General features: G+C 38.8%; 1 protein-coding gene across 11 annotated transcripts in view; it reads right to left on the bottom strand.

The window, feature by feature from the left end:
* LOC106879157 (phosphatidylinositol 3-kinase regulatory subunit alpha) overlaps positions 1 to 25,000 on the bottom strand; it is a 204,836-nt gene that overhangs the window by 1,037 nt on the left and 178,799 nt on the right. For all 11 annotated transcript variants that reach the window (XM_089340052.1, XM_089340049.1, XM_089340053.1 and 8 more), the window contains 19 exons: positions 23,769 to 23,872; positions 22,809 to 22,943; positions 21,390 to 21,470; positions 20,052 to 20,112; positions 19,063 to 19,179; positions 17,898 to 17,996; positions 17,441 to 17,551; positions 16,025 to 16,102; positions 12,999 to 13,133; positions 12,695 to 12,896; positions 11,715 to 11,833; positions 11,213 to 11,282; positions 9,269 to 9,361; positions 8,266 to 8,446; positions 5,936 to 6,061; positions 5,237 to 5,355; positions 4,128 to 4,304; positions 2,087 to 2,152; positions 1,492 to 1,653 (listed from right to left, as the gene is read on the bottom strand). In XM_089340052.1, coding sequence (XP_089196178.1) covers positions 1,492 to 1,653; positions 2,087 to 2,152; positions 4,128 to 4,304; positions 5,237 to 5,355; positions 5,936 to 6,061; positions 8,266 to 8,446; positions 9,269 to 9,361; positions 11,213 to 11,282; positions 11,715 to 11,833; positions 12,695 to 12,896; positions 12,999 to 13,133; positions 16,025 to 16,102; positions 17,441 to 17,551; positions 17,898 to 17,996; positions 19,063 to 19,179; positions 20,052 to 20,112; positions 21,390 to 21,470; positions 22,809 to 22,943; positions 23,769 to 23,872 — 2,236 coding nt within the window. The remainder of the gene's footprint in view (positions 1 to 1,491; positions 1,654 to 2,086; positions 2,153 to 4,127; positions 4,305 to 5,236; positions 5,356 to 5,935; positions 6,062 to 8,265; positions 8,447 to 9,268; positions 9,362 to 11,212; positions 11,283 to 11,714; positions 11,834 to 12,694; positions 12,897 to 12,998; positions 13,134 to 16,024; positions 16,103 to 17,440; positions 17,552 to 17,897; positions 17,997 to 19,062; positions 19,180 to 20,051; positions 20,113 to 21,389; positions 21,471 to 22,808; positions 22,944 to 23,768; positions 23,873 to 25,000) is intronic.

A 25,000-nucleotide genomic window follows, 5' to 3' on the forward strand; every position in this document is an offset into this window, starting at 1 on the left:
TCTTTTCTACGATAGACACAAAGCCTGAAATCTGGGGGAGGCGGGGGCCAGTCAATTACATCAACCCCAGTACTCAACTGGCACTAAATTTATCGACCCTGAAGGGATGAAAGGCAAAGTTGACCTCGGCAGAATTTGAACTCAGAACATAAAGACTGACGAAATGCCGCTAAGGATTTTTCTTGGTGTATTAACGACTCTGCCAGCTCGCTGCCAATGGTAATAATAAGGAAAACAATAATAGACATCACATGCCCTGGAGAGAATAGAATCATCAAAAGGAAAGAGAAAAACTCATGAGATATAAAGTTCACAATTAGCATCATCATCGTTTAACGTCCACTTTCCATGCTGGCATGGGTTGGGCAGTTTGACTGAGGACTGGTGAAACCAGATGGCTACACCAGGCTCCAATCTGATTTGGCAGAGTTTCTACAGTTGGATGCCCTTCCTAAAGCCAACCACTCCGAGAGTGTAGTGGGTGCTTTTACGTGCCACCGGCATGAAGGTCAGTCAGGCAGTACAGGCAACGGCCATGCTCAAAATGGTGTATTTTACGTGCCACCTGCACAGGAGCCAGTCCAGCGGCACTGGCAACGATCTTGCTCGAATGACTTTTCACGTGCCACGAAGGCGACGCTGGTAACGATCATGCTTGAACGGTGGTGAGAAATCAAAAGGGTGTGGCCATTGGGAAAGGTGTACGGGTAAGCAGAGAGATTACATTACTCTTCTCAAAAGGACCCAAGTTTGTCACAGGGTTAAATTCCTAGCTATTGTTTGAACTCATTTTGCAGCTGAGGCGACTGGAGTGAAATGGGAAAAGAAGCTCGAAAACACAACAAGACAGACACACTTCGGTCTGTCATGATGAACCCCGAGGACTCATAAGGCCAGAGCTTAACCCAGTCACTGAGATTACATCGCCCCGTCCCCCCACCCATCACCACCAGGAGTGGCTGGCGTTAGGAAGGGCATCCAGCAATAGAAACCATGCCAAATCAGGTGCAAATTGGAATGTGGTGCTGCTCCTCCAGCTTACCAAATTTCAGTCAATCCGTCAAGGTTCAGTTCTACTGCGTGGCACCTTGAGCAAGTGTCTTCTACTACAGTCTTGGGTTGACTAAAGTCTTATGAGTAGATTTGGTAGACAGAAACTGAAAGAAGCCCATCATATATATATACATACATATATATATATATATATATACATACATACATACATACATATATATACATATATATATATGTGTGTATCTTTCCTGCCATTGCTTGACAACTGATGCTGGTTTGTTTATGCCCCAGTAACTTAGCGGTTTGGCAAAAGACACCGATAGAATAAGTACTAGGCTTTACAAAGAATAAGTCCTGGGGTCAATTTCTTTGACTAAAACCCTGTAAAAGCAGTGCTCCAGCATGGCTGCAGTCAAATGGCTGAAACAAGTAAAAGAATAAAAGAATTGCTCCCAAGGGGACACTACTCATACTCACACAATAGACAATGCATAAAATTGTCCGTTATTTTTGGGTCGAATCAAGAAAGTCCCGTCGGGTTTGCCCTCAAGCAGTTTTTCAGCCTCGTCTCGTTGGCATGACATAAGCCATAAGCTCTCCTGTCGATGGGGAAGGTCGTCAGAAACTGAACTGTTATCACTGCAAAGAAAGAAAAGGAAAAACGCTACATGTATAATTATATGTATTTACAAAGCTCTCTAGTAAATATATATTTGAATGAAAATATACGTCCACAGCATTCTGAGGATATCTATCACTTATTTCTATCCTGAAATACTTCGTTCATAATGTTATTCCCATTTTCCATCATTAACTATCAGTAACTTCATAATGAATCATAAACTGATCCAAAATAATTTGTGTACTTGTTCTTCCTTATTTACAGATTCAAAATGAATAATAAAAAATTATATATTTTGCAAGGAAATTGAAAAAAAAAAAACCTTGTATGTTAAGAGGTTAATATCAACATTTGAGATATGTAAATTTGTGTGTGTGTGTTCATATGACAAAACAAAGGGTCCGTTATATAAAAGATGGGAAGAAAGAAAACAAAATGTGGTTGACTTACTTTTCTTTACGTCCTTCTAATTGGTTATCTAAGAAGTCTTGGCTCATACCATTCTGAAGTAATAATCTGTAATGATAAAGATAGAAATAAGTGAGATGGTGAGAGGAAGAGGTAAAGAAAGATAGAGAAAGGGCAAAAGAGAAGAGAAAGATAGAGAAAGGGCAAAAGAGAAGAGAAAGATAGAGAAAGGGCAAAAGAGAAGAGAAAGATAGAGAAAGGGCAAAAGAGAAGAGAAAGCCAGAAAGAGAGAGAAAGATAGAGAGGGCTACAAATAAAAAAGAAATAGAAAGAGTGAGACAGTGAAAAAGATGAGAGAAGATATGAGAGAGAGAGAGAGAAAGAATGAAAGAATATAGAAAGTAAAAAAGTAGAGATAATGTGCTTTACACAACCATTTATGTGAATTATAATTATCACTTAAGTCTGGCAATACCTTCTTCTTCAATTCAGCTGGGGAATTCACCATGATAGCAATATGAGCCAAACTGATATCACCATTCCCATCGAATGGTGCTTTCCCATTTCCTAATTGGACGAGCCAGGTTGAAAACTGTTTTGCACATTGGTCCCCATGTACACATTAGTAGTGAAGGAGAATTTCAGTACTTTATTCCATAGGTATGAAGACTTCATGCATGCTTTTATTTCATCAGATCTTGTTCGTCTCACAATGACTGGTAATGTCTGTCTGAAGTCTCCTGATAAAACTAATGTAACTACCCCCACCATAGATTTATTGATGCCTCTGATGTCCTGTAAGGTCTTACCAAGAGCTTCCATTACACCTGTATGTGACATGATGCATTCATCCCAAATGATAAGGTGGCACTGGCACAACACTTCAGGTGAACCTGAATCTTTGCTTATGTTACAAATTGGATTGTCATTTGTGACCAGGTTTAATGGCAATTTAAATGAGCTGTTTGTCCTCCTGGGAGAATGGTGGCAGCAAAGCCAGACAATGGTATGGCAACTGAAATTCTTTTTTGTTACCTTACCTTGGAGAGAAGTAATGTTACAAATGTTCTACCTGTGCTACCAGGAACATCAAGAAAGAAAATTCCTCTGCTTTTTTCTAGCGATTGTGGACCACCGCATGCATACACACACGCACGCACACACACAGAGATACTAAACATCAGATGAAATGGACATGTGTGTGTGTGTGTGAACATATATAAATAGGCATACATCTTTCTTATATGTGTGTGCATGTGGGTGAGAGAGAAAGAGAGAGTGTCACTTAGAATTCTCTCTCTCTCTCACACACACACATAGAAAAAGATGTATGCATATGTATTTATGTATGTACATATACATAACACACCCCTTCACACACACATATGAATGTATACAAACATACGTTACAAAAACACATGTGCGTGTGTGACTGGCTACAAAAACAGAGCTGAACAAGGTGTGCAAGAAGAAAATAAATATATTTCATGGAAATTAACGAAGTGTACGAGTTCAGAACGAAATGAAACCTTGTATGAGTATGAGAGAGAGAGAGAGAGAGAGAGATAGAGAGAGAGAGAACATTGCAAACAATGAATGAGACAAACATGGAATAAATAAATCGTATAAATAAAAGCATGTTGAAAAGTATCTCGTCCCAAATATTTAAATTTGTGAACATTGTAAATATTTCTCTCAGTAATTTATCATACATTATTTACATCTGACGGATATTTATCCTCATCTTGTTTGTTGTTAACACAACGTTTCGGCTGATATACCCTCCAGCCTTCATCAGGTGTCTTGGGGAAAATTTCAAACATGGGTTCTCATTCCTAAGGTATATTTCAATGTTATTATTATTATTATTATTATTATTATTATTATTATTCAGGTCACTGCCTGGAATCGAACTTGGAATGTATTAATTTAACGCTCAGGAAGTGAAAAAGTCTTTAACGTTTCGAGCCTACGCTTTTCCACAGAAAGGAACACAGAATTGAACAGGGAGAGAAAATAAAGAAAGTGTTGTGGCTAGCAATAAAACAACAACAACAACAGCATCAGCATCAGCATCACTTACTTTTTACTCATCTCCCTAGTTCTACACAGCCGTTTTAGTTCTGGCTTTAAACTGTTCATCTCACTTATGTAGGACCTGTTGCGCTGCGTCTGTTGCTGGATGTCGATGGTCAGCTGCAACCGGTTTTCTGTTATGCTGCTGAGTCGGCGCTTCAGTAACTCAAAGTTCTCATGCAACCTAAAAAAGAAAAAGTAAAGGTGTGAGATAAAAAAAAAAAAAAGCTGCGATGGAGGGTCATCATCATCATCATTTTTAATGTCTACTTCCTCATGCCTTCATGGATCAGACAGAATTCACAGAGACAGATTTTCCTGTTGCCAACTCTGTTTTCCAAGCAAGGTAATATTTCCATCCCAAAACCAGATATGATTTTTATGGAAGATTAGATAAAAAAAAAAACAGGTTTTATATCAGAGAATCAAAAGCAGGGGTCACAGGAGGGTTGTCAATAAAAGGGAGAAGGGCTGACCTAAGCTGCAGCAATCCATGATATCTATTACATACAATCTTTGATGTGGTTGAACAACCAATCAGGGTAAAGTTGTTTATGGAAGACCAGCAGTTGCCCATGCATACCAGTCTCCCCTCTTCACGCCACCGATGTTATCCAAGGGAAAGGTAAAGGCCAATACAGCTTGGCACCAGTGACTTCGTAACTCATTTCCACAGCTGAGTGAACTGGAGCAACGTGAAATAAAGTGTCTTGGTTTAAGAACACAACACACAGTCTGATCCAGGAATTGAACCCACAAAGACTCCCTCTGGTCACAAATGACCATGGGATTGCACCTAGAAAGTTCCCTTCCAAGGAACATGTTCTAGGCAAGGTTGTTTATGGAAGACCAGCACTCACCTATGCATACCAGCCTCCCCCTCTCCACACCACTGATGTTATCCAAGGGAAAGGGGCCGATACAGCTGAGCTACACAGTCCATGGTACCGAGTGGACAGCGAAGTATACACGACAGGGATACAAGATATGCAAACAGCTCAACACGAGCCAACTTTAAACCAAGAACCAACCCTTCATGTAACGACCTGAAGCCCAGTTAACTCTGCAACAAGGAGAGAGAAAATAGTAGAGAATGGAGAGAAGGCAAGGGCTTACTTTTGTGCTTCGTGTGCTTGGGCATCTTTGTGATGCCGCTCGTGCAGTTTTATCTGTTCTTCAAACACTGATAATGTTTCTCGGAATGCATCAAGCGCCTGACTTTTGAGCTGTAACTCCTGCAAAAGACACACAAGGAATTTCATCATCAACACTGTTCGTTCGAGAATGGGTTGGATGAATATATTATGGCATTGCTTGGGGATTTAAAAAAAATTTTTCGCCTTTTATTTTACAGCCAAACCAGATACCTTACCTAATGCTTATTCTTACCTGTTCTCCAAGCAAGAAATCTTTTATTGGATCTTTTCGGTTTGGCGGACCAATTTTCAAAAATTCAAAATTCATTGAAAATTTTAAAATTTGATACATTAATGTAGTTTTCCAAGCTCAATCTTAAGAGATACTTCACTTTTTTTCAGAAAAAAAAAAAAAAAAATGGGGTGGTGGAAGAACGGGGGAGGAAGTGGGAGAGGAAGAACGGGGGAGAGAAGGAAGAGGGGAGGAGGAGGAAGAGGAAGAAGATGAAAGAGAGGAAAATGAAGGGGAGGAAGATGAAAAGGAGGAAGATGAAGGGGAGGAAGATGAAGGGAAGGAAGAGGGAGAGGAAGAATGGGGGAAGGGGGAAGAAGAGGAGGAATAAGAAGAACTGAAGAGGAGATTGGAGAGGTTATGCTGAGTTTCGATCAAAGTTTTTACCTGTGACGTTTTGGAATGGTTTTCATAGAGACGATCGAAGGAGTTGGCCTTCTCTTGGTATTCCTTGTTGATCTTTAGTAATTTCTCCAACTCATCTTTCTGGGCGTCGGCACCAATTGTTATATACTGGTTTTGGTAAACGGCAGCGATGGCACCAACAGGAATGGACAAAGGAGCAGGGAGAGAAGAAAAAAGAAAAAAGGCCAAACATTAGAACTTTCTTTTCATTAAGGGAGTTTATGTCATTTTACTGTTTCCGTCTTTCACTTGTTTCAGTCACTGAACTGCGGCCATGCTGGGGCACTGCCTTGAAGGGTCAAATAAATCAACTCCTGCAGTACTTTTACGTTCATACATTTTAAGCCTGGTACTTATTCGCACCCAAGTCAATGTAATCGACTAGCCTCCATCCCACAAACTTCAGGCTTTGTGCCCATAGTAGAAAGGATTATCATCATCATCATCATCATCATTATTATTATTATTATTATCAAGGTGGAGAGCTGGCAGAATCGTTAGCACGCCAGGCAAAATGCTAAGTGGCATTTTGTCTGTCTTTATTTTCTGAGTTCAAATTCCACCGAGGTTGACTTTGCCCTTCAACCTTCTGAGGTCGAAGAAATAAGTACCAGTTAAGCACTGGGGTCAATGTAATTGACTAGTCCCCGCCTCCAGAATTTCAGGCCCTCTGCCTATAGCAAAAAGGGTTATTATTATTATTATTAATTTATTAAGGCTACAAGCTAGCAGAATTGTTAGCATGTTGGACAAAATTCCTTGAACCATTTCTTCCTTATGTTTAAAGTTCAAATACTGCTGGGGTCAAGAAAATACGGGCCAGTCAAGTACTGGAGTCAATGTAATTGCCTTACCCCTTCCTCTAAAACTGCTAATCTAATGCCAAAATTTTATCATCATCATCATCATAGAAGTTGGTAGTCCAGTGGACACAATAGCTTATAGTGCTCAGTAATGCCCTTTTAAAGTATTAAGGTGACAAGCTGACAGAATTATTTGTAAATAGTCTATAAAAGAGTAAAGACCCCCTTCGGTGATGAATGACCATGGGATTGAACCTAGAAAGTTACCTTCCGAGGAGCACGTCTGAGCAAGGTTGTTTGTGGAAGACCAGCAGTCGCCTATGCATACCAACCCCCACTCTCCACGCCACTGATGTTATACAAAGGAAAGGCAAAGCTTGGCACCAGTGATGTCGCAACTCATTTCTACAGATGAGTGGACTGGAGCAACGTGGAATAAAGTGTCTTGCTCAAGGACACAATAAACAGCCCAGTCTGGGAATCGAACTATCTCATGATTGTGAGCCCAACACTATAACCACTGACCCATGTGCCTTCACAAGTAATCTATAAACCGGGCTAATTCAGCTGTTTCTCCATAGACTGAAAAAACTATGAACAACCTTCAATTTTTGGATTCCCATCAGAGACGTCTATATCATTTTGGATTCCCAATATTGGATTCCCATCAGAGACATCTATATCATTTTGACCAGTCCCAGGAGCTGCAGGAAAGTGGAGTTGCTAATTTGCACACTGTAAGTGAGAATGCTTTATTCTTAAACAACCGGGGCCTGTCAACAGGGACCTCAGTCCACACAGTATCAAGGTATGATATAATATACAGAGTCTGCCAAAGAAAATGTATACATACTTCAGGAAAGGGAAAAATCTGTATAAACATTTTTTCTTCAGTGCTATCACAATTTGATGTGTAAGACATTCGAGCGAGATCGTTGCCAATGCCACTGGACTGGCTCCTGTGCAGGTGGCACGTAAAATACACCATTTTGAGCGTGGCCGTTCTGACTGGCCTTCGTGCCGGTGGCACGTAAAAGAACCCACTACACTCTCTGAGTGGTTGGCGTTAGGAAGGGCCTCCAGCTGTAGAAACTCTGCCAAATCACATTGGAGCCTGGTGTAGCCATCTGGTTCACCAGTCCTCAGTCAAATCGTCCAACCCATGCTAGCATGGAAAACGGACGTTAAACGATGATGGTGATGATGATTGAAAGAGGTATTTATATTTATAGAGGTACTTATAAATACTGACACAAAATATTTCCTTTCCTGAAGTGTGTATAGATGTTTTTGGTGGACTCTCTAATTTATATAGCATGTTGGATAAAACCCTCAAACACAGAAGACTAAACAAAAATAATCAAATAAAGAGTGGAATAAAAAGTGAAGCGGAAGTGTGACAGATTCCTCAAAACTCTCACACTTTAGGAAAGAGAGAGAGAGAGAGAGAGAGAGAGAGAGAAAGAGAGAGAAAGAGGTGTTGGTTTGTTTGCATTCTTTTATACGTACCGGACCTGGTTTACAGACGGGGTGTTCCAGCTGAGTATCAAGAGCTCTGTTATAGATGGCCAGAGAATTGTAGCGGTAATGTTCAATGAGTTCGACCACCGAATCAAAAGTTAAAGGTTCAACAAATCCATATTTGTTGTTTTTGTGGTAAATTTTTATTAATTTATTGCTGCCGCCTTTCCTGCAAATTGCAAAATATTTCAGTTTTATATATTTTGCTTTTAAACAATTAGGATTTTTATCATTCAAATTTTCACGAAAATATTTTTCTCGGTATTTTTATAAATTATTTATTTCTATATCTGGTTTGCAAGATTCTTGATGTGAATTTGTGTTTTGAAACAGATTTTGTTTGTTCCTTGGGCAGGTCAGTATGCCAATATAAACACATGCACTGGTTCCATTTCACTATTATTGAATGAGAGAGCATTTTTATTTTTATTTATTTATTTTTTTTGTAATTTAAAACACTGCAGTATCCATGTTTAATTACATTCCCCTAATTTCAGGATTCAAATCCAACTAGCATCAATGTTTATAGGACCCCTATGAGTAAGATGGAATTCAATGAGGTAGATTTGCTATCATTCAATCAATGATAAAAAATTCAGAAACTTGGGACAAATTTAAAAATGATCAACACTTTAGCATTTAAACTGGCCACATCCAACCCAAATAATTTACTTGTTTACGATCAAACTGGTCTGATCCAGCCTCTCACACTCACCTTACAATGTCATTCTAAAAATAACAACCACATCACTGAAATCTCAAAGTTGTAAGATGGATAATCTATGATTAATTTAAAACAAGATGAATAAATAAGCATTACACTTGAAGGAACGGCCTGAAATGGTAAAGGGGGACACATTTACTGCCATTTTCTTTTTCTCTGCAACCAGACTGAAAAAGCGAGACAGGGAGGGATTGAGAGGGGGGGGGGAAAGAGATAGAGGTAGCAGAATGAGTGTATAGATTGAGGGGTGAGGAGAGGCTTGCTTACCTGAGTGTTAGAGTGTAGTCACCATGCGTAGAGGCATCCCGAACCAAAAAGGTTCCATCTGACGTGTCCTTCAGCTTATCATTTACCTCTTCTCTGGAATATTAACAATACAAAAAATTAAGTATAATAATAATAATTCTTTCTTATTTCTTTATTGCCCACAAGGGGACAAACAAGGACAGACAAAGGGATTAAGTTGATTACATCGACCCCAGTGCGTAACTGGTACTTAATTTATCGACCCCGAAAGGATAAAAGGCAAAGTCGACCTCGGCGGAATTTGAACTCAACGTAACGGCAGACGAAATACCGCTAAGCATTTTGCCCAGTGTACTAACACGTCTGCCAGCTCACTGCCTTATAAGTATAATAATAATTCTCTCTACTAAAGGCACAAGGCGTGAAATTTTGGGGGAGGGGACTAGTCGATAACATCGACCCCAGTGCTTCACTGGTACTTAATTTATCAATTCTGAAAGGATGAAAGGCAAAGTCGACCCCAGCAGAATTTGAGTTCAGAATGTAAAGATGGACGAAATGACATTTAATAATTTTGCCTGGTGTGCTAATGATTCTGCCAGCTCGCAGCCTTAATAATAATAATAATCCTAATAATAATGGTTTCAAAATTTTGCACAAGGCCAGCAAGTTCAGGGGAGGGGTTAAATTGATTACATTGATCCCAGTGCTCAACTGATGCTTCTTTATCGACCCCGAAAGGAATAAAAACAAAGTTGACCTCTGCGAAATAATAATAATAATAATAATGTGGCAGCTACAAGAGTCCCTATTGTCATCGGAGCATTAGGTTCAACACCACCCAATCTGAAAAAACATCTGAAAACCTTAGAAATACCCTACAATCTAGGTGTATTGCAAAAATCGGCATTATTCGAAACGGCATGCATATTGCGTAAAGTACTGTCTGTCTGAGGTCCTTGCTGTCACTTGACAAACAGTACAAACCCCCAGTAGACACAATATGTTCAATGAGCAACCTCACGATATTGTATACTGTGCTATGTCTATCATAATAATAATAATAATAATAATAATAACCATCCTTTCTATTGGAGTCACAAGGCCTCAGATTTGTTGGGTGGGGACTAGTCGATTATACTGACCCCAGTGTTTCACTGGTACTAAATTTATGGACTCCGAAAGGATGAAAGGCAAAGTCGGCCTCAGTAGAATTTGAACTTAGAACGTAGCAACGGGTAAAATACAACAACAACAACAACAATAATAATAATAATAATTTTGACAGAAAGGTAGCAGTTTCAAGGGAAGGGTTAAACCAATTACATTGAACCCAGTGCCCAACTGGTACTTATTTTATCAACCCCCAAAAGAACAAAAGGCAAAGTTGACCTCAGCAGAATTTAAACCCAGAACATACAGACAGACGAAATGCTGTTAACATTTCTACCAGTTTGCTGTCATAATAATAATAATAAAATTTTCTACTATAGGCACAAGGCCTGAAATTTTGGGGGAGGAGGATAGTTAATTACATTGACATCAGTACTTGACTGGTAACTAATTCACAACCCCAAACGGATGAAAGGCAAAATCAACCTCGGTGGAATTTGAACTTGGAATGTAACGACGGACAAAATACCGCTAAGCTTTTTGCTTGGCATGCCTCTACTGGAGGCACAAGGCCTCAAATTAGTGGGGAGGGAACTAGTTGATCACATCGACCCTTATTGACCCCAAAAGGATGAAAGGCAAAGTCGACCTCAATGGAATTTGAACTCAGAATGTAGCGACAGGTGAAATACCGCTTAGCATTTTGCCCGGCATGCTAACAATTCTGCCAGCTGGTAGTCTTTGCTGCTGTAATAATACTAATAATATAGATTAGATCTGAACACAAAAGCAAAGAGAGGGGAGGTGCATGTGTGTGTGAGAGAAAGAGAGAGGAGGAAGGGAGACACTAACCTTGATAACTCGCCCCAGTACCACTCAGCGTCCTTCAGTTCATATTTGGCTGGAGTAGTTGGTGCATCATCTACAATGGAAGATAGGATTGAGGATTAGGGCAGCGTGTACAGGTGGTGACGGTGGTAACTAGTCTAGAAGTAAACCATGTGTGGCTATGGACATATAGGGGTACAGTGGGTGATAAAGAGGCATGGCAAAGTGGACGCTGCAACAACAAACAAAAAGAAGTGTGTGTGTGTGTATATATATATATTCATACATTCTTGTGTATATATATATATACCTATGCATGTGTATCTTTCAAAAAGAAGGAATGACACATAAGATAATTTGGCCCTAGATTGTCTGAATAAAAGAAAGGATGATCATGGCTGGAATATCATTAACCATTAGTCTGCTCAATCAGAGCTGACTTTGATCTAAACAACACCAGCAGCAAAAACAAGTGGAATTGTAATAATAATAATAATAATAATAATAATAGTGACAAACAACTTACTGGGTCGCTTGGGTATAGGGGGTGGATTATGAACATTTGGTTTTTCCACACCCCAATCCCCATAAGAAAGCAAGTTCTCAACCAGCTCAATGTGTAACTTTGTATTCTCCACAATTTCTCTATAAAAAATGGAAGAAAGAAAATCAAATAATTAAAATAGTAAAGAAAAAAAAAACAACAAAAAAACACAACCAAACACGCATGCTATTAACAAGGTGCATGGCTCAGTGGTTAGAGCATCAGGCTCGTAATGACAAGATAGTGAGTTTGATTCCCAGACGGATACAGTATGATACACTGATTGCCATTTTAAACTAATATTGCTTCTGTCACACATAATGAATACATATATATACCATCATCATTTTGTGTCTGTTTTCCAGACTTTCCAGACTATTTCTTATTTCTTATTTATTGCCCACAAGGGGCTAAACAGAGGGGACAAACAAGGACAGACAAAGAGATTAAGTCGATTACATCGACCCCAAAAAGATGAAAGACAAAGTTGACCTCAGCGGATTTTGAACTCAGAACATAAAGGCAGACGAAATACCGCTAAGAATTTCGCCTGGCGTGCTAACGTTTCTTATTTCTTTATTGCCGACAAAAGGCTAAACATAGAGGGGACAAACAAGGACAGACAAAGGGATTAAGTCAATTACATCGACTCCAGTGCGTAACTGGTACTTACTTTATCGACCCCAAAAGGATGAAAGGCAAAGCCGACCTCGGCGGAATTTGAACTCAGAACGTAACGGAAGACGAAATACCGCTAAGCATTTCGCCTGGCGTCCTAACGATTCTGCCAGCACGCCGACTTCTTACAATTTCTGCTGACCAAATGCAACTCAGTATAGTAGAAGAGGAGAAGATAACAGCCATGCAGGATCCAAAAGGGAAACTTCTTAACCACAGGGGCCTCACACATAAACACACACACACACACAAAACAAAATGAAAGGTCAAGTGACCCAACTTACACAATACGCTCCCAAGGGGGCCGCAGAAGAATGTGACAGAACACTTTTGACAACTTCTCTATGTCGTCTCGCACGCCAGATTCGTACTGCATCTGCCAGAGACGACAGAAATGTTTCATGAAGAAGTGCAACGTGGACGCATGGGCCGAGGGTAAGGATGTCACCAAGGTCATGAGGTCTCTCTCGTTTGTGGAACCGACCACTGAAAATTTAAAGAAAGGACAAATAAATTAAGAAACATAAAAAGACAAGAAGCTGACAATTCTGTCGACAAAAAGAAAAAAAAGAATGAAAGAGCACTTACTAGCTGCTTTGATGAAGTCGGCATAATTTTCAACAGGAATTACAGGGTTGGGCAGTTCTCGAAGGTATTTTTTGAGCACACCAGCTATCGAATGGATGTTGAAGCTACTGATATCTATTAATAGCGGGTCGGATGCTGCGAAGAACAAAAAAAAAGAACAAAGAGAAAAGATTTTAGAAAAAAAAAACATATATAAAAAACATATATAGGCGCAGGAGTAGCTGTGTGGTAAGTAGCTTGCTTACCAACCATATGGTCCTGGGTTCATTCCCACGGCGTGGCACCCTGGGCAAGTGTCTTCTACTATAGCCTCGGGCCGACCAAAGCCTTGTGAGTGGATTTGGTAGACGGAAACTGAAAGAAGCCCGTCGTATATATATGTATATGTATGTGTGTGTATGTGTGTTTGTGTGTCTGTGTTTGTCCCTCCAACATCGCTTGACAACCGATGCTGGTGTGTTTACGTCCCCCGTAACTTAGGGGTTCGGCAAAATAGACCGATAGAATAAGTACTAGGCTTACAAAGAATAAGTCCTGAGGTCGATTTGCTCGACTAAAGGCGGTGCTCCAGCATGGCCACAGTCAAATGACTGAAACAAGTAAAAGAGAGAAAAGAGAAATCAAAAGAAGTGAAATGAATCAGACACAATCGTGTCGTTCTGCTAAATCATTTCCAGTTTTCGTTATCCATGTTAAGCATCATTGATTATTCATTCATTAATTTCCTTTGACTCCATGTGGAGTGTAAAAGTGTCAACAAGATGTCGTCATCTGGAATATGTGGTGAGCATCAGCTTATAGCAGCCCTGCACTATCAATTTTCTGCATTGCTATAGAAATACTAACAAAAGGACACGCTAATATAATATAGGGAGAATTTAGGGTGTGAGTAAAGGCACAAAGTTTTTTGCAAGGGAATGCTCTTAATATTCTTATCTACTTAAAACAAAATATTTATATGTAAAAGATACGAAGTGATGAGTAAACCAGAAATGTGGTGGGGGTACAAGGGTTTAGAAAGAGACAGAGTGAGGGGGATTTTTCCATTCATGATCAGCTATACTCGATTTATCAATATCCCTTAGTGTCACAGCTTTGCGATGTTCCATCACCCTTATTTTGAGGGGGCGATACGTTTCGCCTTTGTATGAACTATAAATATCCATCAAATGTAAATAATGTACATAATTCCTCATCTCTTAAATATAGAACTGTATTAGAGTGAGGCGGGATTGAAAGAGTGTGAAAGAAAGGGAACACAAAAGGAAAAGAGAGAGAAAATAAAAATAGAAACAGTTCAGTTTTTTTTTTTTTGTGGTTTGTTGTTTGCAGAGCAAGCAAACTGGGGAAAGTGGAGTTATGTCCCTTGTACTAAATTGCCACGTTCCTATGGTTGTTTACACTGTTTCTAGTTTGTGATCGTCTTAACTTTGTCGTGTCACAGTAATTTCCTGATTTATATTTACAAAACCTTCGCCTATCCTGTATATCACATGATACACAGCACATATTTCCTTGGCGTCCATATAACATATATAATACACATTCTGAATATATTTTTAACTACCAGAATGCCTTGGGACTTACAAAGGAAGACTTTATATTAATTAGGACAGTTAAACAAGGACTGACTGAAAACCTGAAAACAAGCAGAGACGTTTAGGACAAACTTATGAAAGTGCTTTAGAGAGGCAAAGGGTTCAGCCATCTTCAATGTTATTCATCCTCCTCCTCTCGCGTCCGTTTTCCGTGCTGGCAGGAGTTGGACGGTTTAACCGCACCAGGTTCCAGTCTGATTCGGCTCGGTTTCCATGGCTAGACACTCTTCCTAATGCCAACCACTTTACAGTGTGTGCCGGGTGCTTTAAGCGTGCCACTGGCATGAGCGCCGCTTTTACGTGGAACTGGCACAAGTGTCTTCTATGTGGCACCAGCACTGGACTCTTGCAGGCCAATACTCTGATATGTTAAGGAATGGCCTTAAAAACATCCGTTGTGGAATACAGATCTTCTTGGGTACAGCAAGGCCTCAGATATCTCGGTCCTTCATCATCTCATCTGAAAATTTCAGTGTCCTGAGGTCCTCCTTCAGTACTTCATCCCCCACCTCCCTGGGTCTCCCTCTTCCACGTGTTCTATCCGCTTTGAGATTGGCACTTCTTTATGGAGCTGTCAGCATCCAACGCCAATGGCACAGCAGAACAAACCATTAGTACTGGGGTGTACAACTTGTTTCAGCCCACCTGCCATCTTTTGCTGCTTAGCCCTCAACCACTCACCGATTAAAAAAAATATTCTTTGCTTCTTCGTTGAAGTAATAAAGGAGATTTTTTTTCTTCTCAATTTAATTCTTTTTAAAGCTTATTTTTCTTTCTTTTCTTTCTGCAAAAAAAGGTTCTTAATAAAAATTCATTCCATTTAAATTAAGTGTCTGAGATGAGTTAGCAACAGTAATATTTATCCCTGCTAATTAGCCTCATTTGTACAGATGAAAAGATATCTCATTTTCACAGATTACACTGCTTCAATTAGTTTAATCGCTGATCTTCATTGGGTGTCTTATTTCCGACTGAATAAGAACAGGAGTGTGTGTGCGCAAATGCTGTTGTGTGTGGTTTGTATATGTGCTTTTGTGTACATATGGTGTGTGTTTGAGGTTTTGTGTTTGTGTGCATGTGGTTGTGGTTGCTTGTGTATGTAATAGCACATGTAAGTGGTTGCATATGTGGTTGTGTGTGTATGTGTGCATATGTGTGGTTATGTGTCTATGTAGTTGCGTGTGTATGAGGTTTTGTGTGCACGTGTGAATCGTTAGCTGTGTATGTATGTGGTCTAACCAGAAAGTGATACAATGGAATTCTGGGGAACTAGTGATGGTCTGTATCGACAACAAATGGTAATGGCAAATGAGTGCTGCACCAAGTGGAAGGAATAAGCCTGATTTGCAGAGAAGAGAGAAGATGAATGATTTTGTACCAATTTAGACCAGGAAATGTGTTATAGAGATACAACAGAAATGAACTTACCAGAATTAAAAGTTGCTTTCACTTTATTAATATCTTCTGTTCGTGCTGATATCCTATATACATTCATAGCTTGATCTTCTGCAAAACAGAGAGGTAACACAAAAATGGTCATCAATTGAAATAATGCTTTATGTCATCATCGTTTAATGTCTGCTTTCCATGCTAACATTGGGTTGGACAGTTTTGACTGAGGACTGGCAAGCCAGTAGGCTGCATCAGGCTCCAATCTGATCAGACGTGTGTGCGTGTGTGTGTGTATATATATATATATACACACAAGTGTATATACAAGAGCAATGCTGAAAAGTTCCTGCCTTTGGACAAAAAAAAAGAGAAGCAGTTTATTATGATTTTATCAAACATTCTCCACCACTCAGATTGACACATTTATTGCAGCGGGCTTTCAGTCTTCCTTAGCCCTGTAAAAGAACTTAGAAGGTTGGGTCTCCAACTAGGCATTTTGTGAGGGTCTTAAAGCCAGAGTCTTTTCACCACCCACTCATATATACACACAGACTCATACATACACATATTTATAGATATACATATATCTATATATATATATAAGTATATACATATGTATGTAAATAAATATATATATATATATATGTATATAAATATATGTGTATATAAATATATGTATGTATGTATGTATGAAAAGACTATTTGCCAACATAATGTGGCAGCCCTGGATGGGACAGATATCACTGCTGTTTAGTCCCAGAAAACATAGTTTCCAGCTGGCCATATGACACAATATCTGTTTCCTTATACACTTTTTTCCTGGGGCTAAACAGTAATATTCGTCCCATCCAGGACTGCCACATTATGTTGGCAAATAGTTTTTATATACATACATACATATATATATATTTATATATATATACACACACACACACACATATCTATTTATTTATTTATTTATTCATATATATATATATATATATATATATATATATATATATATACACACACACACACATCTATTTATATACATATATATATATATATATATATATATATATATTATATATATATATATACACACACACACATATCTATTTATATACATATATCTATCAATCTACATATACATACACATATATCTATCTACATATACACATATACACACACACACATATATATCTATCTACGTATATATACATACATACATATATATATATGTATATTTATACATACACACACACATATATATATATATTTATATACATACACATATCTATATATATCTCAGTGTGTGTGTTTCAGTGTGCTGTGTGTGAGCACACACACACACACACACTTTATTTCATAAAATCTCTAACAAAACAGAGTCAGCCAGACGTAACACCCACATACACACAACCACTCATCGTACACATCAACATGCCTAAGCACACATAGAATGACACTTACTGTGATCAGAGCACCATTTTTCTATTTCCTGCACACATCGAATGGCTACAGCAGGAGCTTCTGTACTGGTTCGCTGTATTTCTTCAGCCAGATCGACACCAAAATAACTATCTAGAGTTTTAAAAACGAAAAACAAAATAATAATGATAATAATCTTTTCGACTATAGGCACAGGGCCTGAAATTTGTGGGAAGGGTATAGTCGATTACATCGACCCCAGTGTTTCGCTGGTACTTAATTTATCAACCCCGAAAGGATGAAAGGCAAAGTCGACCTCAGCAGAATTTGAACTCAGAACAGAGCAACAGGCAAAATACTGCTAAGCATTTCGTCCAGTAAGCTAACGATTCTGCCAGCTCACTGCCTTAATAATGATAGTAATAGTAATAATAATAATAATAATAATAATAATAATTAAAAAAAGAGAGATGAGAAATGAATTAGAAAAACGACTTACTTTGTGTAAAGCTACCTCTACGAATTGGTTCGTATTTCACTGGATTACAAGATATTATACGGGCTTTTGAACAGCGTCGATGACAGCAGAGACCACACACTACATTTAGAGATAAAGGATGGAGAGAAAAAAAAAAGAGAGAGAAATCATTAGCAAGGTTTATTATTGCATATATATTCATGTTTATGAATTAACACACACACACAAGCGATACACTGGTTTGAACAAGTTTTATCTAACTTTAAAAGAACTACCCTACGTCAATGAAACGTGATAGGCATAAGCATGGCTGTGTGGTAAGAAGCTTGCTTCCCAACCACATGGTTCCAGTTTCAGTCCTCTGTGAGGCACCTTGGGTAAGTGTTTTCTACCGTAGCCAACCAAAGCCTTGTGAGTGGATTTGGTAGACAAAAACTGAAAGAAACCCATCATCTACATGTCTTTGTGTCTGTGTTTGTCCCCCCACCACTGCTTGACGACTGGTGTTGGTGTGTTTACATCCTTGTAACTTAGTGGTTGGGCAAAAGAGACTAGTAGAATAAGTGCTAGGCTTTAAAAACAAAAAAATCCTGGGGTCGATTTGTTTGACTAAAACACTCAGTAAGTCTTGTGGACTTTGAAACAATGATGATTACAATATATGCTTGTGAGGTTGTTTTATTGTTCTAACAACTTAATAGATAACAGGTCTTGGGTAGTTTGCAATTTATTGTAATCTTTTATACTCTGTTGTTATCTACTGAAGGCACATGGCTCAGTGGTTAAAGCATTGGCTCACAATCATGAGGTAGTGAGTTCAATTTTCAGACCAGGTTGTGCTGTATTCTTGAGCAAGCTACTTCATTTCACGTTGTTCCAGTTCCCTCAGCTGTAGAAATGAGTTGTGACATCACTGGTGCCAAGCTGTATCGGCCTTGGATAACATCAGTGGCGTGGAGAGAGGAGGCTGGTGAGCATGGACAACCGCTGGTTTTCTATAAACAACCTTGCTTGGACTTGTACCTTGGAGGGTAACTTTCTGAGTGCAATCCCATGGTCATTCATGTCTGACGGCAGAGTCCTTTCCTTTTCTACCTATCTAGCTAGCCACCATTACTTAATTGCATTCTGTAGTTAATTATAAATCTTATTAAGACAGATGAGGCTGATAGATGCAGAAACCTACCTCGACACTGGAAGCCCTGATGCATGAGTCCAAACAAGAACTTATTACAATAATGGCAGCGCTGCATGGAGGAAAAGTTGTAATCTCCAAACTGGTGTTCACAGACTTGACTCTCATCTGAAAGATGAAACAACAAGAGTTTAGTAGAGACAATGATGATAGAGTTCTTTATTAGGCCATGCAGGGCCAAACACAGAGGGGACTATACAATGTAGAATTTTTTTTTTTTCAAAACCGATCAATAGGGAACAAAATCTTTTTGGAACGAGTACACAAAGAGATAACAAGGTAACATTTTAATAACAGAAATTCCTGAAAGGGAGAGGAAACATAACAGTGACTAGGGTTATCTGTGGAAAGAATAGCTTATGAAAAAAAAAAACCACGATAACCTCTGATAGAAATAAACATGAAAGCAAAATGTCCTTTCTCTTTCTGTTTTATAGGTTCATGCTCAAAGAGAGTCTGCCATTCATGCGTACCATCTTTGCAACATTGAAAAAAAAACATAAAAACAAATGACTGACTAAACCAGTGGTTCTCAATCAGGGTCTGTATGACCCTTGGGGGTTCATATAAGATTTTGTTTAAACTTACATGGAGGTCCATATAGCCATTAACAGTCCATACAAGATTTTGCTGTTTAAATTGCTTACAATTCTACAATACACAAAGTAATTTAACAATTCCTGATAATATTTAATTATAAAAATATAATGGGATTATTTTTTTTAACATGAGGTCCACTTGAGTAAAATATAAGTCAATAGGGTCCATAGGTAACAAAAAATAGTTGAGAAACACTGGACTAAACCTTCTCAAAATACATTCCATTCCACACATACTTTCAAAAGCCAACCAACCAGTCCTGTCTCTCTCTCTTTCACTCTGTAATTCTGAAATTAGTGTGGTTTGTTAACTTCACTTTCAGTCTAGAGAGGAAAGTGTTGAGAGGGTTGTTTGTAACAGAAGATACCTATTCCACTTACCACAATAATACTCGTCAAAGTCGTAGGTTCCTGAGGCAGGAAGAGGGTTTGTAAATTGGCGCTGTATATCGGTCAAGATTCAGACATAGGAAGAAAGAAAAAGTAAAAAGAAAGCTTGGTTATTAAAATAATTTACGTCAAAATATACTTAAACGAACATTGACAGACATCAAAGTCATAAGGGCAGGTGTTGCTGTGAGGTAAGAAATGTGATTCTCTGCCAAATGGTTTTGGGTTCAGTTCCACTGCATGACACCTTTGGCAAGTATCTTCGATTATAGCCCCAGGCTAACCGAAGCCTTGTGAGAAGATTTGGTAGACAGAAACTGAAAGAAGCCCACTGTATGTATATGCATGTGTGTCCATGTTACTGTCTCCTTGCAAAACAGTTGTAAACGAGTGTCACCAGCATACAACCAGTTCCATGAAAACATTCCTGGTCATATGAAAGTATTACCTAACTTGGAAACACGTGAGGGCTGATAACAGGAAGGGCATCCAACCCATGCAAACATGGAAGAAAGGGGACATTGAAAGAAGGACAAAGAGCAAGAAGATAATTCATAAATACAGGCAGCGCCTTCTTCCTCTTCATTCTCATTTTTCACTCCAAATGGAAATCCAAGACAGGTGATGAGGGATTTGCCAAAGGGGAAAAAGTAGTTACCTTCTCTCTAACACAACTTTTTTCATCAAAAAAGCATTTTGCCTGGTGTGCTAACAATTCTGCTAGATCACTGCCTTAATAATAATAATAACAATAGTAATGTTTCCTACAAAAGAGGCACATGGTCTGAAATTTGGTGGGTAGGGGGCCAGTTGATTACATCAACCTCAGTGTTCAGCTGGTACTTAATTTATTGACCCCGAAAGGAAGAGAGGCAAAATCAACCTCAGCAGACATCAGACAGAAGACAACAGCCTGCCCAGCTGACAGCAATTCTATGCCTATAAAATCTGACCAGCAACGCTTTACCGGTAGCACTCACGTTTTTTTTTTTGTTTTCTAATTTTGGCAACAAGGCCGACAATTTTGAGAGGGGATGGGGGTAAATCAATTAAGTTGACCCCAGTACATGAAGGGCTGCAAGGAAGGCCTAATGAGTTAACAACTCTGCCTGCTTGCAGCAGCAACAACAATCCTTTCTACTAAAGGCACAAGGCCTGAAACTTTGGGGGAGGGGACTAGTCAATTACATCAACCCCAGTATTTCACTGGTACTTAATTTATCGACTCCAGAAGTATGACAGGTAAAGTCAACCTCAGTGAAATTTCAACTCAGAAATGTCAAGACAGGCAAAATGCTGCGAAGCAAAATAATAAACATTAAGACTCACCTGGTCTGGATTCCTTTCACAGAGTTCATCAATACAGACCAAAAGGGACTTTTTATGAAACTCATCTTTTATACCCATCTCCTGTAAACGATAGAAGTAAGAATAAAATAACAATGAAATTAATAATGATGATGACGATATGAATATAAAATAACGACACGATAAAGGTGACTAAGTTCACCTTGATGGTGTTTGTTATTACCAGTATCATAACATTTGTTTATACAGAAACAAGTTGGATACCAACAAAGCTACGACATGCCCTGACAGTTACTCAACACTCTGTATGGAAGTGTGTATACAGTATGGTGGTCCCAAAACATTGGGTACCAGACCCATAGGGTTTTCTGTGTCAAAAGCCGTTAAAAACAAGTCTTTGGGAGCCTCGTGAACAGGGATTTCAAAACCAGGCTTGGTTGAGATGTGCCAAGGTAACATGTACACAACACATGGGTGTGCAAGATTGGGGAAGCATGAAAGATAGCATCAACTGTATGAAAATAAGAAGCTATTGGAGGTAATGGCATGTAGGTAGAAAAGTGTAGGAGACAGAGTAAAACTTTGAGGTACGCCATAGCTGAAGGAGTTTAAGTCAAAATGGACTCCTGCAGGACACACCATAAGGTACAGATAATGTAGAGTTGGCAGAGCTCTGGACAGCAGCAGACTGAAGTGCCATAAGATTCAGGAGATGGCCTGAGGTAGGGGGAGTGTTGCATAGCATGTATAGGAATGGTGGGTGGTCATGATAAGACAGTGGTTAAATGACTCAACAGATGCTGAGATGGTATGGTTTGGCAAAGGCTGGGTCTTGGAAATGAGAAAATGATTAAAGGCGTTCAATGTGTGTGTGAGAGAGAGAGAAAATCAAGGATGCCCGTAAGAGGTGAAAATAATTGCTTAAACAGCACACTGTTAAATGGTTGGGGTTAGGAAGAGCATCCAGCCATAGAAGCCATACGGCAACAGACAGTTGGGATCTGGATAGCTCCCTGCTAGCCAGCTCCATATGAAACCATCCAAACACATGGAGAGCAGACATTAAATGATGATGATTATTAGAAATTGTATTAAAAAAATGTTAAATAAGCAATTTATTGCAGATGAATTTTAACAGCAAAATCTTACAAGGACCCATACCAACACCCCACCACCACCACCAGGGCCACGTGGACCCCATTTGAGAACCACTGCTCTAGAGTTTGATATTTAGTCCAAGTTTTCTGTTTATCAACATCTTTTGAATTTGTAGGCCAATTTTTTTCCTTCTTTGTGGTCCCTTATGTAACAGTGGCCTCAAACCTTGTCTGGGACAAAATCGTATATCAAAACAAAACAAAAAAAATCTTACAAAAACAAAGATAACAAAAAGAGTAAAGGAGGAAAGAAAAAAAAAGAGAAATAAATTCTGTAACAAACCATCAATTTTTCTTCATCTATATTCTTTAGTTCCATACCATTAATGTTTTTATCCCTAAACAATTCAGCATAACGATAAAGATTAAGGGCTGCCATCCAATCAGAAACGTTAGTTACTGTCCACTTCTCTAGACTCTGAAACAAAAAAAGTCATAAAATAAATAAATAAACAACGAATAATAATAATAATAATAATAATAATAATAATAATAATAATAATTTTGGGAAAAGGTTGATTGCAGTGCTCAACTGGTACACATCTTATCAACCCCCCCAAAAAATGAAGGGCAAAGTCAACCTCAGAGGAATTTGAACTCAAAACATAAAGATGGACATGAATGCCAGTAACCATTTTGCCCAGCAGGTTGACAATTCTGCCAGCTTACCACCTTAATAATAATAATGATAATAATAATAATAATAATAATAATAATAATAATAATAATACTTTATAAGGGCATAAGGCCTATAATTTTGGGGGAGGGGCGAGTCAATTATATTGACCCCAGTGCGTAACTGGTACTTATTTCAGAGACCCCCAAAAGGATGAAAGGCAAAGTCGACCTCAATGGAATTTGAACTCAGAATGTAAGGATGGATGAAATGCCACAAAGAATTTTGTCCAGCATGCTAACAATTCTGCCAGCTCACCACCTTAATAATAATAATAATAATAATAATAATAATCTTTTCTGCTATAGGCACAGGGCCTGAAATTTGGTGGAGAGTGGGTAAGTCAATTACATCGACCTCAGTGCATAACTGGTACTTATTTTATCAACCCCAAAAGGGTGAAAGGCGAAGTTGACCATGAGGGAATTTGAATGCAGAACACAAAGACAGACGAAACACCTCTAAGCATTTTGCCTGGCATGCTAATGATTCTGCCAGCTCACCACCTTAATAATAATAATAATAATAATAATAATAATAAGGAATTGCCAATAAAAAAAAACTTACCACACATTCATCAGGAGGTGACACATGAGGAGCCTGTTCTCGGCTACAAACTGCTTTTTCTATCACACCGTTCTGACAGCTTAAGTGACAACAATGTCCACAGCCTACAACAACAAGAGAATCAACAATTGAATTACCACTAATATTTTTGAAAATATATATATATAGAGAGAGAGAGAGAGAAAAACATATCATTAACCATCTTGATAGCAATCAGCCTTAGGCTACCTCTGGTCCTTTGGTACAAACTTGCTTTTTTAAAGTGATTTAAACTAAAACCTTCCCTCTAACTTTAATGTTATGTTCCAAACACCAAGTTAATAATAGTAATTCTTTCCCCTATAGGCACAAGGCCTGAAATTTGGGGAAAGAGGATAGGCAATTACATCGACCCCAGTTCTCTACTGGAACATATTTTATCAACCCCGAAAGGGATAAAAGGCAAAGTCAACCTTGGCGGAATTTGAACTCAGAACATAAGGATGGGTGAAATGCTGATAGGTTATTTTGCCCGGTATGCTAATGGTTCTCCCAACTTGCCCCATCATTAATAATAATAATAATACTTTCTACTAAAGGCACAAGGTCTGAAATATTGGGAGAGGGGACTAGTTGATTACATCAACACCAGTGTTTCATTAGTACGAATAGGACTCGAACCTACACCTATGTGTTTTCGCAATCAGTGTGCTACCATCTACACGGTGATCACTTATCAGCTTTAAGCTTTACTCCTTACTCTTTTACTTGTTTCAGTCATTTGACTGTGGCCATGCTGGAGCACCGCCTTTAGTCGAACAAATCGACGACCCCCAGGAATTATTCTTTGTAAGCCTAGTACTTATTCAATCGGTCTCTTTTTGCCGAACCGCTAAGTTACGGGGGAACGTAAACACACCAGCATCGGTTGCCAAGCGAAGTTGTGGGGACAAACACAGACACACAAACACACGCATCTATATATACATGTAGATATAGGTAAGTACATACGTGTATGTATATATGCATACACTCATATATTATTTGTATTATATATATATATATATATATATATATATATATATATGATCATCATCATCATCGTTTAACGTCCGCTTTCCATGCTAGCATGGGTTGGACGATTTGATTGAGGACTGGTGAACCAGATGCTACACCAGGCTCCAATCTGATTTGGCAGAGTTTCTACAGCTGGATGCCCTTCCTAACGCCAACCACTCAGAGAGTGTAGTGGG

This window comes from Octopus bimaculoides, chromosome 23, assembly GCF_046866305.1.
Source record: "Octopus bimaculoides isolate indiv1 chromosome 23, ASM4686630v1, whole genome shotgun sequence".
NCBI classification, from domain to species: domain Eukaryota; kingdom Metazoa; phylum Mollusca; class Cephalopoda; order Octopoda; family Octopodidae; genus Octopus; species Octopus bimaculoides.